The 14078-nt window shown below is 32.9% G+C and overlaps 1 protein-coding gene across 1 annotated transcript; it reads right to left on the bottom strand.

The window, feature by feature from the left end:
* Positions 1-3587: 3587 nt before the first annotated feature.
* On the bottom strand, positions 3588-10513 carry LOC122610543 (LRR receptor-like serine/threonine-protein kinase RGI5). Its single transcript, XM_043783523.1, has 3 exons — positions 10457-10513; positions 4601-7634; positions 3588-4173 (listed from the first exon to the last, which is right to left on the bottom strand). The coding sequence occupies exons 1-3, from the start codon at positions 10511-10513 to the stop codon at positions 3791-3793; spliced, it is 3474 nt and encodes a 1157-aa protein (XP_043639458.1). The 3' UTR covers positions 3588-3790.
* Between the last annotated feature and the right edge of the window lie 3565 nt (positions 10514-14078).

Here is a 14078-nt window from a genome sequence, read left to right as displayed (position 1 = left end):
ATTATGTAGTTCATTACAATTTTCGGAGCATACAAATACAAAATATTTGGCATTTTAGTTGATCAAACGAATTACTACTAAATTACATTTAATTTAGTTAAAGAAATCATGTTTCTCTCCAAATTTCACAAGCTTACTAGTACCATCAAAACATGTTTGGTGTAATCTCTTTTTTTACTCGATTCATGTCATTAGTTAGTGTAAAAATTCCGTCACTTGTGGCAGGACATGAGATTAAAATGATGTGAATAAAAGAAACTGTTAGATGTTATACTATGATTAAATGCCGAGATTAAGATGATGTGAATTAAGTATTTTCTTCATCCAAACTACAACTTTGCTATCCAAATGACATTCATTTTTTTCTTATGAGGATTCCAAATAACCTTGTATCAAAATTTACGTTGTACCATTGTGGTAGCGATGAAAATTATGATACAAAGCGAGTTGGAATTCTGCAAAAGAAAAAATGAAATGCTTTTTGTAGTGAAGAGATATGATTCATATGAAATAGACGTGCCTTTGTTGTCCCTTTTATCGCAACAATAGCGTTTTATGAGTTCCGCACTTAAGGTAAGCTACGTAACAACCACATATTCCCTTGTGGGAATGACTAGTTGAACCATGAGGAATACCATATCCCTATTTTCCTCAGTTCTTGCAGCTGATGCTAGGTGTATGCAATAATAATCAATCCTAATATGGCATCATCAAATGAACCTATATGTAGAATCCTCATACTAATTCACTGCAAACAAATCATGGCATTTGACATAAGTAAATGGTTACTGAATATGGATGGAGCAGTTGTTAATCAGTTCATCAACGATTGCTATATATCATACGTGATCAATAAATAACGTTGACGCGTAAAACTGAAGGAAAAGAAAAACTTAAAACTTCAACTTCTTCTATTTTTGTACCAAAACAAGACAGGGTTCTCATTCACGATTTTGTGGATGCTTTTTAAGGTTCCATTTAAGGTTTTCACATATTTACAGCCTTTATGTTCCCTTAATAATGTCCTTGTGATATTATCTTTTTACTTATTTATTCTTCTTTTTAAATCTGCAAAATCTGGTTACTTGTCACTTATGTAAACTCCTTCCCTCCTTTAAACTGTTGTTACACTTTTGTAACATTTACAAGTTCGAGTTAGAGAATCAGAAATGCATAAAAAGACATCCAAAACCTGTCATTTCTACTTGCTACTGTTTTTTGTTCTTTTTCTCTTATGTTTTGATGTTTTTTCATTTATTTTGTGTCCATTTATTAATGTACACAACTTACTCCTTTTGTTTTTCTTTTTTTTTTTTTTGTATAATTTAACTTTTGTAGAGTAACTTATTTTTCGGACGTAGTCTTATACAAAAAAGAACCTCAGACGGGGCTTATCTTAGCTTGTGTCAACTGTCAACTGAAACTTTCGGTTCTTTAGCAATACTCCATTCCTAACTGTTTCCTGTGCCGGCAAGAGTTGGTAAATTGGTTGGGTTGTGTAACAGGTCAAATGAGCTAAGCCAAAAGCCGGGAAACTTTTAGGGGGTTGAGCTGATCTACAGAATATATATGAGTAGGATTGCATACACGAAATTATCACAATGATAATCTATATCATCTAATTGAAAGACTTCAGAGTTAAAAGGTTGTATACGTTAAATCTAAAAGTTTGACGACTAAAGAAGTCATTTGACCCATTACATCCATTTAAGAAACAGCATTATGCTAAACCCAAAATTCATAATATATTAATATGTAACAATATCTCCCAATGGAATATATGATCTTTGGAAACTGCAAAGGAAACGCTTTTGTAGCCTTACAAGCCGAAAGCTTTGGTATATTGTGTTGACTCTTTTCTTTCCGAATGTAGACATTAAGGACTTTTGCCTATATTTATACTTCGGCAATGCTACTCTGGTATCGGATTAGATATATAGTTTCCTATCTAGAAAGAGAGGAAGTTTGTAACTGGCTGAGGTTTAGACAGAGAGAACTCTTCAACGAAAATCAATCTACCATTTTCTTCTTTTTTTCACTTTGGTCAATATGAGAGGATTGTTTTCTTCCATGAAATTGTCTAAAGCATACATAACCTGGGAGTCAAAGGTGTCTCTAACATTATAAAATGCCTAGTCAGACAGTCAGTGGTACCTTTGACCTTTTATGATCCTAAACTTGTGGTAGAAATTGAGGTATTCAAGACTTGTTAAGGATGACTTAGGAGTGTTTAATTGATACAAAAAGTGAGGAGTTGGGATCCCTATGGCTTGGAAAGTCTCTTGCTTAGTTGGTCAACCTAGGACTATTAAAGTTGACAACTAATGAGTCAAAATCAAATGAAAAAATAGTTGACCTCCCAATTTCTTGGAATCTGACATCCTTGTATTTCACATGATTTGTATTTGATGAAGATCATAAACTTTGTTTTTAGTAGTGCTTAATGGAGCTCAAAAGTTGAAATCAACTTTGGATCAAAAGTTGATTTATTTGGACAAAAAAGAAAAAAGAGAGGAAATGTAGTGTTTTTTTCCCCTGATAAAAGTAGTATAATCAACAAATCTGTGAAGGGAAAAAATTACTATGATCTTCCAATATTTCGGTATGAAAATTATTCTTATATATAATGTTGGCCTTTTCAAAAGATGTAAATGGTTTTAAACTTTTCTTTGTAAGCCCTTTTATTCATTTCATGTTATAACTTGTCATAAAGATTTTGGTACCAAGTCACTAGATCTTTGCCAAAATGTTGATTGATGATATAATCAAACCTTTATCCCATGATCTGTCATTTTCTTGCTATTAATGTTAGTATGAATACACTTGAAGATCCAATGTAGCTATATTTTTGTGTTCCTTGGTTTGTATAGTTAATAGCAGACATGCTTCATGAGCATTGTTTGCTAGCGTGTCATCTATCTTTATGTCCTTTTTTTTTCCTTTCTTCTTTTTGACCAGATACATGCTTCTTTCCACTAACAACAAAACAAGGAGATATGGACCAAATGTAAGACAATTAACGTGGAGACTTGTGGGCCTCACTCTCTCTTTTTCTTTTGTGTTCTATCTATGTCATAAATATATGGAGAGTTTGTATCTGCACTTTGAAATCCTTGACTTTGAATAATTAGAACATTGTGATCTAGTGTCATAAGACATGGATAAAGATAGTATTGTAGTTTTTTTAATGGCACTATTTCTTCGTATACTCAACTCCAATTTCATAAATTTTTTTCTCGGGATAGTATCTGAACGTCCTTTCTGTTATTTAACTTTGTTAATGTGTGGCATATGTTGGCAAGTGATATGTATGGAACAAAATTTGTGTGGCATATGTTGGCAAGTGATATGTATGGAACAATTTGTGTGGCATATGTTGGCAAGTGATATGTATGGAACAAAATTTGTTCATACATACACAACATTGTCTTGCATTACATAATATGCCGCTTGTACGCGTCATGTATGGATCAGTCTTATCGTGTACATATCAACTCTCTGTTTCTTTTCTTGTATTCGAGCTTTGTTGCTCTATCAACAAACTAAGTATCTGGATTATCAGATGATCTAGGTAAAGCTAAAATTTATAAGTCAGAAAGCATCAAATTTGCAATTGTCATAAAAAAAGGCCTACCATGAACAAACTAAACCAATGACACCATTTATCGAAATCTTTCTTCTCATGCTCAAATCACATAATTCTATTCTTACCCATTTGAGAACTAAAAACAACTCAATGACTAAACCCTCAAATCTAAAACAAAACCCTAATGTATGACGACCAAAAGGCTTAACTGTGAGTAGATGGTTGTTTTATTAGAGGTTGTGAGGTTTTTCCCCATTCTTCAGGTGAACTCTTAACCTCCATTAACAATGCAACCACCTCTTTCATTGTTGGCCTCTCTGCAGGTGAAGAGTTTACACAGAACATTGCTATCCCAAGCGTTTGTAGCATTTCTTGGACCATTTGATCGGGTAGTCCTTGGAGCTTGGTGTCGAGAATGGTCACTGCTGGCTCAAAGCTTCCCATCTTCTTTTTCACCCATTCAACTATATGTGAACCCTCCCTTAACCGATTCTCGACTGCACTACGTCCACTCAAGATCTCTAGCAGCACCACCCCGTAGCTATAGACATCGCTTTTTTCAGTAATGTTCATCGTGTAGCCATATTCTGCACACACAAAAACAAAGATTATACGTGAAACTTTCTACATACCACAAAAAAAAGATGATTACATTTTATAAAAAACTAATAGAGATGATTACTGATATAATCAAATCACGATCGTCAGTTTTAAGCGCTTAACAAAAACTGATAGAACCTTCTAATGTTTTGGGTCAAATTTGGAGATGTATATAAATAAGTATGTGATAACTAATAATTGATAAAAACCCGAGTGTTAAAAGTTTTTTAGAATACACGTGTTTCGGGTTAGCCTAGTCCGACCCCTTCTGACCTCATAGCAAATACTCACTTGTTTTGGCCTGTCATCCAACCCATCCATTTTGCCATTTCTATTAAAAATGAGTATTATGATAGTTTGTACACTGGTTAGCAACATTACTATCTCACTCCAAGGATGATAACAAAAACATACCTGGGGCAATGTATCCATAGGATCCGGCTACTCTAGACATGGCATGTTGATAGTTTGTAGAACTCATAAGCTTCGCAAGCCCAAAATCAGCTAAATAAGCCTCATACTTGCAATCGAGAAGAATATTATTGCACTTAACATCTCTATGAAGAATCGCGGGTACACAGTCATGATGAAGATAAGCAAGGCCTTGTGCAGACCCAACTGCAATCTTGTACCTAATTTCCCAATCCAAATTCCTGTTGCTTTGTAACAGCTGCTGTAAATTCCCATTAGCAATGTGATTGTAAAGCAAAAGCTTCACACTTCTGTTAGAACAATACCCTAGCAGTTTCACAATATTCCTATGCCGGATATGGCCAAGAATTTGAATTTCAGCTGCAAAAGAATCGATTGCAGGTTCTTCATCTTTTTTTGTTTTCCATAACTTCTTGACAGCAATGACCTCTCCATTTGGCATTTCTGCTTTGTATACCACTCCTGAGCATCCTTTTCCAATCACATTCTCGTCTTTTAGACAATCCAAAATGTTGTCAATTGTAAAACCGAGCTTTGTGAAGGGAATGAATGTCCATGGGTATGAAAAATCGTCCCCTCGAGAATCAGGATCTGAGTCAGCTAAAGAGTTTTTGATCATGTACCTATGGTTTTTTGACATAAAGATCCAAGTGGCTGCAGCTGCCATGGTCACTGATATCAGGATTACGATCACTAGAACTATCGTTTTCGCTGATTTTAACACGTTTCTTGTGGATGTTCGTGAAGAACACGAATATCCATCACTGGATTCACAAAGACCCGCATTTTGGATGAATGATTCGGGTGTCAGAGTTCGGAAAAAAGGTGTCATTGGGATAGGACCCGAGAAATTGTTGTAGGACACGTTTAAGGAAGTGAGGCTGGTGAGTGAACTCAGGATCAAGATTTTCCCATGAAACGAGTTGTGTGAAAGATCAAGTGACTGCAACTGAGTCAGCCCATTGATTGACTCTGGTATCTCACCTTGGAATCTGTTTGAGCTTAAGTCAAGACTAATGGTCAAGCTCGTGATTGACCCGGTCTCAGAAGGAATTTGGCCCGAAAGGTTGTTTGAACTCAAATCAAGAAGTGACAACTTCTGAAGGTTTTTGATCGACCCAGGGATCGAACCACTAAGCAAATTGTTATTGAGGATGAGTTTATTCAAGTAACTGAAGTTACCAAAACTCAAAGGGATTTCACCAGTGAACCTGTTCTGACTCAAATCGAGCTGTTCAAGATTAACCAAATCACCTAACTCAAATGGGATTTCACCCGTTAAATGATTGTTATGAACGTCCAAGAGCTCAAGAACCGTAATGTTCCCTATCTCACGAGGCAAAAGACCCGAGAAACGATTCGTGTATAAATCAAGAAACACCAGGTTAGGCAACAGCCCGATTTCCTTAGGAATCGGGCCCGATAGCTGATTCTCTCCTAGCCTTAATCTAACCAAGGATTGACATTTTCCAACACTTTTAGGCATCTTACCCGAAAGCGAATTCCCAAGCAATAACAACTTACTCAGCTTCTTTAACCCAAAGATTTCTTCCGGGATTTCGCCCGTTAGCTTGTTTTTCGAAAGATCAAGGGAGTAAAGCTCGGTACAATTACCAAAAGAAGATGGAATCGTCCCAGAAACCATATTTCCCCATAAAAAGAAGCTCTGCAGCATTTTCAAGTTCCCAATCTGCCACGGAATCTGGCCCGAAATCTGGTTCTTATCAAGCTGAATCGCAGTTAAGCTCGTGCAGTTACTAAGCTCAGCCGGTATTGGGCCCGTTAACATATTCTCAGACAAATGAAGCTGTTCAAGAACTTTCAACTTCCCTAACTCACTCGGTATTTCGCCACTTAACTGATTAGCCGAAATATCAAATACAACAAGCGACGAACAATTCGAAAGCTCAGGGGGAATCGGCCCAGTAAGGGAATTCCCCCATAAAAGCAAACTAGTAAGCTTTTGAAGCTTTCCCAATTCACTAGGAATTGACCCTTTAAGTTTGTTCATATGAAGATACACGTTTCTTAACTCAGAACAAAACCCGAGTTCTGCAGGTATCAAACCCGATATCTCAGTATCATAAATAGCTAAAGTTTGAAGATTAACCAAGTTCTTGAATGTCACAGGAATAGTCCCAGAAAGCCCTGTGGCTGCCACTCCAAAAGTGGTCAAATTTGACAAAAACCCCAACTCAGGTGGAATATCTCCAGTCAAGTAAGGATTACCACCAATTCTAAACTCTTGTAAAGATACTAAAGATCCTAACTCAGATGGGATAGTACTATTTATCAAATTATCTTGAATACAAAAGTACTGTAATGAAGAAAGATTAGAGATTTGAGGTGGGATTATGCCAGTGAGTTGATTTGAGTCAAGATAAAGAAACTGCAGTGAAGCAAGTTGGCCTAACTCAGGTGGAATATGGCCAAAAATTGAGTTTGAAGAGAGGTCAAGAAGCCTTAGATGTGGGAAAGAATAGCCAAAAGATGGTGGGATTTGGCCTGAAATATTGGTGGATGAAAGGTTGAGAAGCTGTAGAAATGATAGAGATGAAAGCTGTTGAGGTATATATGTAAGGTTTAAGAATGTGTTTGGTATAGATAGAGATATAACTCTGTTTTGTGGTGAGCATGTTATGCCTTGCCATGAACATGGTGTTTGTGAAGATGAGTTCCATGAGGTCAAAGTGGTGGTTGTGGTGATGAGGCTGAGTAGGGCTTTGCCATCTGGTGATAGGGCTGAGACTAATGGTGGTGTCATGAGATATAATGTCAAAAAAGTGTACAAAATTGAAAGTTTTGACATTTTTTGTGAGTGAAGGGGTGTGAAACAGTGTTTAGAGGTGAAAATGGAAGTGGGTTTGGAAAAAGATTCAAACTTTTGGTGATTGTTGTCTCTAAATGTATGTAAAGATTGAAACTTTGGGCATTTTTGAGAGTTTGGATGTTGTGAAATGGTGTTTTCAGGTGAAAATGGAACTGGGTTTTTGTGGGCTTTGGAAAAAGATTCAAACTTTGGTGATGGTGGTTACAACATGTATGTAAGGTTTGAAACTTTGTGACATTTTTGTGAGTTTGGATGTTGTGAAATGGTGAAAATGGAAGTGGGGTTTGGAAAAAGATTCAAGCTTTGGTGAATGTTGTCACTATATGCATGTAAAGATTAAGTTTCTTGAAAAGGGTAATGATGGAAAATGGTGGTGGTTTATGGTGGTGAATGGTGGCAGTGAAACAAAGGGGACAAAATGCATGTGAAGGGAGGGTTTTAAGGTGGTGGGGTATGCTTAAAACACACGAGTGTGTTTTTTGTTCAGTAATGTAACAAACTCATGCATGTGAAGTAAGAAAAAAAAAAAGAGACTATTTATGCTTCAAATGAAAACTTACCGGGAAACTATGTTCTCCGCCTTACACGGCGGCGCTTGAGGTGGTAGTGGAAATACTAGTTGGTGACCGGAGATAGAAGGTGAGGACTATATATGAACATATAATGGTTACTTTTGGCCTTGTGAAGTCTTTTTGATTGACTAGGACTCTAGGAGTGTTAAATGTAAGTTTTGATTGGAATAAAGGAAGAGTACGGCGGTTAATGGTGGCGATGATGGTAGTTGCTATGGTGCTGGTGGAAGAGGAGGATGAAATGAGAGTTTGAGTTTGAAGGATAGTGTAGATGAGAGAGGGAGTGGATTGGAATTTGGAGCATGGAGATGCTCAAAATGTTTGCTTTTATATACCCAACAAATTTATGTATCTTTTAGTTAAAACTAGAAATAAACACCCGCGCGTTGTCGCGGGGTTTTTATAATAACATCGCGGATAAGTGTTCATTAAGCTTAGACGTAGTAGTTGTGTATCCCACACGTTGTTGTAGATTATATCACACATCTTGCGGATTCAAGTAGATTGTTTTTTTAGATGACAATGTCATTTGATAAAATCCCTAACATACATTAATTTGGCACTCTAACAATATAGGCAAAGAATGATCAGAAATAACTTCACACCAAACATAGGTTAGGTATAAATGGAAGTTGTTTGATAGAAACATAAGAACCTATTATAGAAACGCAAAGAAGCAAAAGTTAAATATAGTTATTGACAGACAAAAATGTAAAAGATATAAAATTTTAGGGGGTTAAAAGGTGTAGAGGTGAAAGTTTATGGCAAAAAATGTAAAAGATTAAAAGTTTAGGAGTTAAAAGGTAAATAAGTGAAAATGGAAAAAAAGTAAAAGATTAAAAGTTTAGGGGGTTAGAAGGGAAAGAGGTAAAAGTTATATGCATGTATGGTTGTAACTTAAGCATAAAATGTTGTAAAAAGTAAGTTGATTTTTAATATATATATAAATGATTAGGGCACACCAAGATAATTATCCAAAATACTAAACTATCCTTGCAAATTGCAATGAACTAGTAGTAATATACTAATACTGTTAATGAATGTTAACTCAGCTGGTCAGAGACACTCTTAAATTATTCAAGGTCTTGATTTTGATCTTTGAATTTTTTACTCTGAATATTTGTAATGGCTCATGATCAACATCTCATTGTCTAAAGTACGTGTAATGATTCACCATTATATGACGAGATTTCCCCAATTTTATATACCAACATAATATTTTCCTATCTTTAGTGCAAACCTTTTATACTAAATTGTATTATTTAAAGGTGCATTTTAAAGTAGTGATTAAGTTGCATTGCATGTTATCTTTTTCTTCGTATCATAATAGTTAAGTATTTAAAGAAAAATGTATCACAAAACACTAAAAGTTAAGGTTTCACAATTCAACTAAATCAATTTTGATCAAATGAGATCGACCAAACAAAGGATTCTCTAAAGTTAAGTAAATTTTAAGTTGAAGATCTTAACCATCGAATTAAAATTAAAAGTTAAGATTCAAAGATAATTTAAAAAGTAATTCATGTTTACATTCATCGAATTAAAACCAATCGAACCCAGATGGAACTACTATTTAAATTTAGTAAAAAATGTGTTAATGTAGATAGACTTTATATTTACGTGTAGGGGTGTTCAAAACTTTTCATATCCAGTTTGTAATCTAGATAATTTTTAAATTCATTCTGATATTAGTTTTCAGGATTTGAAGATTTCAAAATCTATTTTTAATTAAAACAACGGTATATATACACATATGAGGTTATGGTTTATGTGGTTGTTAGACATATAAGCTTGGGTGTAGAACCCCTCACATCTTGTTTTTTTAATCCATAAAAAACATGGGGGCCCAAGCATTTATATATATATATATATATATATATATATATATATATATATATACAGAAAAGGGAATATAAGGTTGTCCGACACCTAAGCTTAGGTGTGGAACCCCTCACATACTAATATTTTATTATTTATTGTTTAATGAATAAATGTTTGGGCTCCATGATTTTTATGGTTTAAAAAATTAATATGAGTGTCCGGCATTTAAGCTTAGATACCTAACAGCCTTAAATTCTCATCCCCCATTATATATATTACAAAAATTAGTATGTGAGGGGTTCTACACTCAAGCTTAGATGTCTTACAACCACATACTATGTTTTCTCTCTCTCCATATATATATATATATATATATATATATATATATATATATTATATAATGAATTAATAATTGCCTCCATGTTTTTTATGGATTAAAAATATCAACATGTGAGAGGAATTTCACCCAATTTAGATGCATAGCAGCACCACCTTCACTTCCCCCATATACATATAATTCCCGCAAGTTGCTCAAAACATAACACTTTTACAAGAATACGAGTTGGGAGCACAAAGCCACTCAACCCGATTATTGATACAAGACCTAGCACTAACCCTGTTGATAGAAAGAGTCCTGATCACCAAACATCTTTTCAGCATCAGAGAATTCATTTTCAAAACATGCAAGGTTGTGTTTTCTCTTGAAGATCCAAATGACAACTTTGATACTGTTTAACGGTAAAAATTAACCAAAAAAAACTATAAAGAATTAAAGAGTTTTGTTAATGACAGCCATTAAGGCTGTCAGTATTAGTTATTTGGGTGTATTAAAATTTATACTTTGTCATGCGAAAATTCAAAAGGTGGTTTTTTTATGTATAAAGTACTACTTTTATGCATGTAATAAGGTATTAATGACAACCTTAGGGCTGTCATTATCATTTTCTAAGAATAAATACTTGTCTTTAGGTACAATTATATAGAGTTGAGAAGAGATCGGAATTGGAACCGTAATTTATTTCTTACAAATCCCTCCATAATGATCACCTAAAGCATTTGCAATGGGAAAATGATACCAATTAATCCGGAAACTAGTAGGATTCTATATATGATTGTCATGCCTTTTACCTTTCTAAATGAGATGGGTTCCCGCGTAATACGGTGGTGGTGGTGGTAACGGGTAGTGATGATGGCGGTGGTGGTAATGATGTAGTTATTAATCAAAAGTAATTAATGTAAACGGTAGAATAGTTATTTTTTGGTTAAGAGATATATCTTTTGTAAATAATTTTATTAAGAGTATTATAGAGATATTAAGTTGAAATATTTAAATTAATGAATAAAAAAAATAGATAATTTGGATAAATATGATTAGAAAATATTTTAGGGATATATTTGGTAGATTTAGTGTGTGAGTTAAGAATATCTTAAAAATTAATGATATTTTGGGTATTTTAAAAGTAGAAAATTGAAAAAAAGATGGATAGTTTGTTTTATAATAAAATATATATAGATATAGATGAACTAGAATGAAAAAATAAATAAATTAAGCGAACATGTATATGTCTATACGATCTTATGAAAATTCTCCCGCCTTTTTCTTTTTGAAAATGTTTAAAAAATATACGACATTGGAAATGATCCAGATGTTTTTTCTAAACTTTCCCAATATCACCTTATATCAATTACATTTACATCAACCTATACAATTTGACACCGCCACTAACATCAGTAGTCGCAGCCACAACCTAACCGTCATAGTCATCATCACTATAGCATTATGCGGGTACCATTTTAGTGTTTGTTTATATATTCATGTTCATTTATTAACTTGTTAGAGTAATCTATGTAGAATGAACGGATATAGCAAATTATATTTGTATTTGCAAGTTCTATTCAGTTATGTAAATTTATTATGAGTATTAGTTCGGGTCGAATTCAAACAGGGTAAGAATCTAAAAATGGGGATATAAAGTTTTCAGAGTCCATGAGAGGAGAGGGTACAATAAAATCTAGGAGATTGTGAAAAGCTAAAGATGAAGCTTTGGATTATCCATGCTAATTAATTCTTACATATTTTAGTATTTCGAAGTTAAAATTTTAAGGCATTTTAGTTAATTTTAAAAGAAAACTTTACTTGGGTTCTGGTATTTTGAATATTAAAAAAAAAAAAAAAACTACTCAATTTACATATATTTTTATAAATACACACATTTTCATAAAAGAAGTTATGGAACAATAATATAATGCATGTTTATAAGTATATCAATTTCATAATCCCAGTTTAGTAGTTTAATGAATCAAAACACATAAGATACCTTTTTGCACATACAAAAACATTGAGTATTTTAACACTACTAATTCTAGCCTCAGTATTAGCCTTATTTCTAAAGTATCTCAATAAAATAAATTTTATAGATGTACCAATTCTCTTTTAGAAACAAGTCTTTACCACTCTAACTAATATTGGAAGTACGTACATATAAAAACATTAGTCAAACAAAAGTTACGTACATACAACATATAAAAATGTTCTGGAAAACAAATGTTATTTGATTACACTGTATCGTATTTTTTTGTTTGATTTAAACATGAGTTTAATTTGACAGTATTACATAATCTTAAGGTTAATTCAGGTTTTTTCATTATTAAGATACTATTTCTTCAAAGTATCATTATTTGTTTAATATGATTTGAATGCATTATCTTTTAATTTTAAAAAACAGACTCACAGAAGAAGAATTAAATCCTTATTGCTTTTAAAAGCGAAATATGGTGGAGTATTTCTGTATTTGTTTAACTTTTACCATGAAATAAAATATTTGGATGTGGCAGGTTTGCAAATATAGAGGTAAATTTTAACAAGAAACTTCCAAAATAAGGGTAATATTGGTATTTCAAAAATATGTCCTTTTTTTACAGTGTAATTATTGTTTGGCACTGTAAACATATATTTTGTTAACCCGAGGTGAAGGGTAGTGGGTGTGTTTTGGGAACAGGGTTAAAGTTTATAAAAATAATAAATTAATTATATAATATCTAGTCACATGAATGAGAAAAATGCTTAATAAGTAACGCATTTTTATAAAACTTAAATAAATTGCAAAAAGTTTACTTAGGAGAAGAAGATGTGGGTTCTAAGGTTCAACAGTCTATTTTGGGCATATTATATATATGAATGGCTACCACAATTAAAAAAAAAAATTAATTTTAACTATTGATATAAACCATTGAAATTCATAATCAAACTAATCTTAACTTTTAAAATTAAAAATCAACTTAGTTATTTTATATATAATAAGTTGGTAACCATTTAAATACTATTTAATCTACACTTCTTGAATCATGGATACTATATACAAATACTTAACTACGTACAATTAGCAAATTTTTATGTTTTATATTTTTATATAGAACGACACGTACAAATTACCAGTGGATTGAAAACATTTTGAAGTTCAACCGTTTAGAGTGAGTCGAGCACTTTAAAATATTGCAAACAACCTTAATGTGTGATATGTACGGTGAACATTTGAGTTTCATGCTAACCAAGAGATTATATGTATTATACGAGTGGTGTACCATTACAATGCAGCGGTGGTGGTAGTGATGGATGGTGGTGACGGTAACGTGTAGTTATTAATGTAAAAGTAATTAATGTAAAAGGAGGTAGTGTATTTATTTTAAAGATTAAAGTAAAAGTATGTATATTGTAAATAAATTTCGTTAAGAATACTATAGGTATATTAACTGAAAATATATTTAAATTAGTGGGGAAAAAAAGGTAGTTTGGATCGATAGGGTTGAAAAATATTTTAGAGATTTTTTAGGTTAGATGTAGTGTGTGAGTTAAAAATGTGTTGAAAATTAAGGTTAGTTTAAATATTTTGAAGATTGAAAGTTAAAAAAAAAAAAGAAAAAAAAAGAGGAGGGCAGTTTGTTTTATAAAGGAAAAAAAATAATTATATAATACAGATTGTCCATATTTCAAAAAGAAAAAAAGTTATAAAAATATGTACGGTGAACATTTGGAATTCATGTGATCATAGCAATATTTGTGCACATGTGATCAAGAATCCAAATCTCCACATAATTGTATAACGGATGATAATCCATGCCTCCACACAATTATAAACTTCAAAATTATACATAAGTTATTTAGTTGACAATCAAAAAACAATTTCGGTTGGGCTTGATTTGAAAAGTTATCGCAAAAAAAAGGTTCTCAAAATAACTT

The sequence above is a fragment of the Erigeron canadensis genome, chromosome 8 (genome assembly GCF_010389155.1).
Source record: "Erigeron canadensis isolate Cc75 chromosome 8, C_canadensis_v1, whole genome shotgun sequence".
Lineage (NCBI taxonomy): Eukaryota > Viridiplantae > Streptophyta > Magnoliopsida > Asterales > Asteraceae > Erigeron > Erigeron canadensis.
The sequence above is the reverse complement of the archived record's forward strand: the minus strand, read 5'-3'. Positions and strand labels throughout refer to the sequence as shown.

Bases quoted from the DNA above. Each gene is read 5' to 3' on its own strand.
- LOC122610543 (XM_043783523.1), bottom strand. From the start codon at position 10,513: ATGAATTCTCTGATGCTGAAAAGATGTTTGGTGATCAGGACTCTTTCT. The intron at 7,635-10,456 runs GTTAGTGCTAGG...CCATCACCAAAG, and splicing joins GGACTCTTTCTATCAACAGG to TTTGAATCTTTTTCCAAAGC. The intron at 4,174-4,600 runs GTATGTTTTTGT...TTGTGTGTGCAG, and splicing joins CTATGGATACATTGCCCCAG to AATATGGCTACACGATGAAC.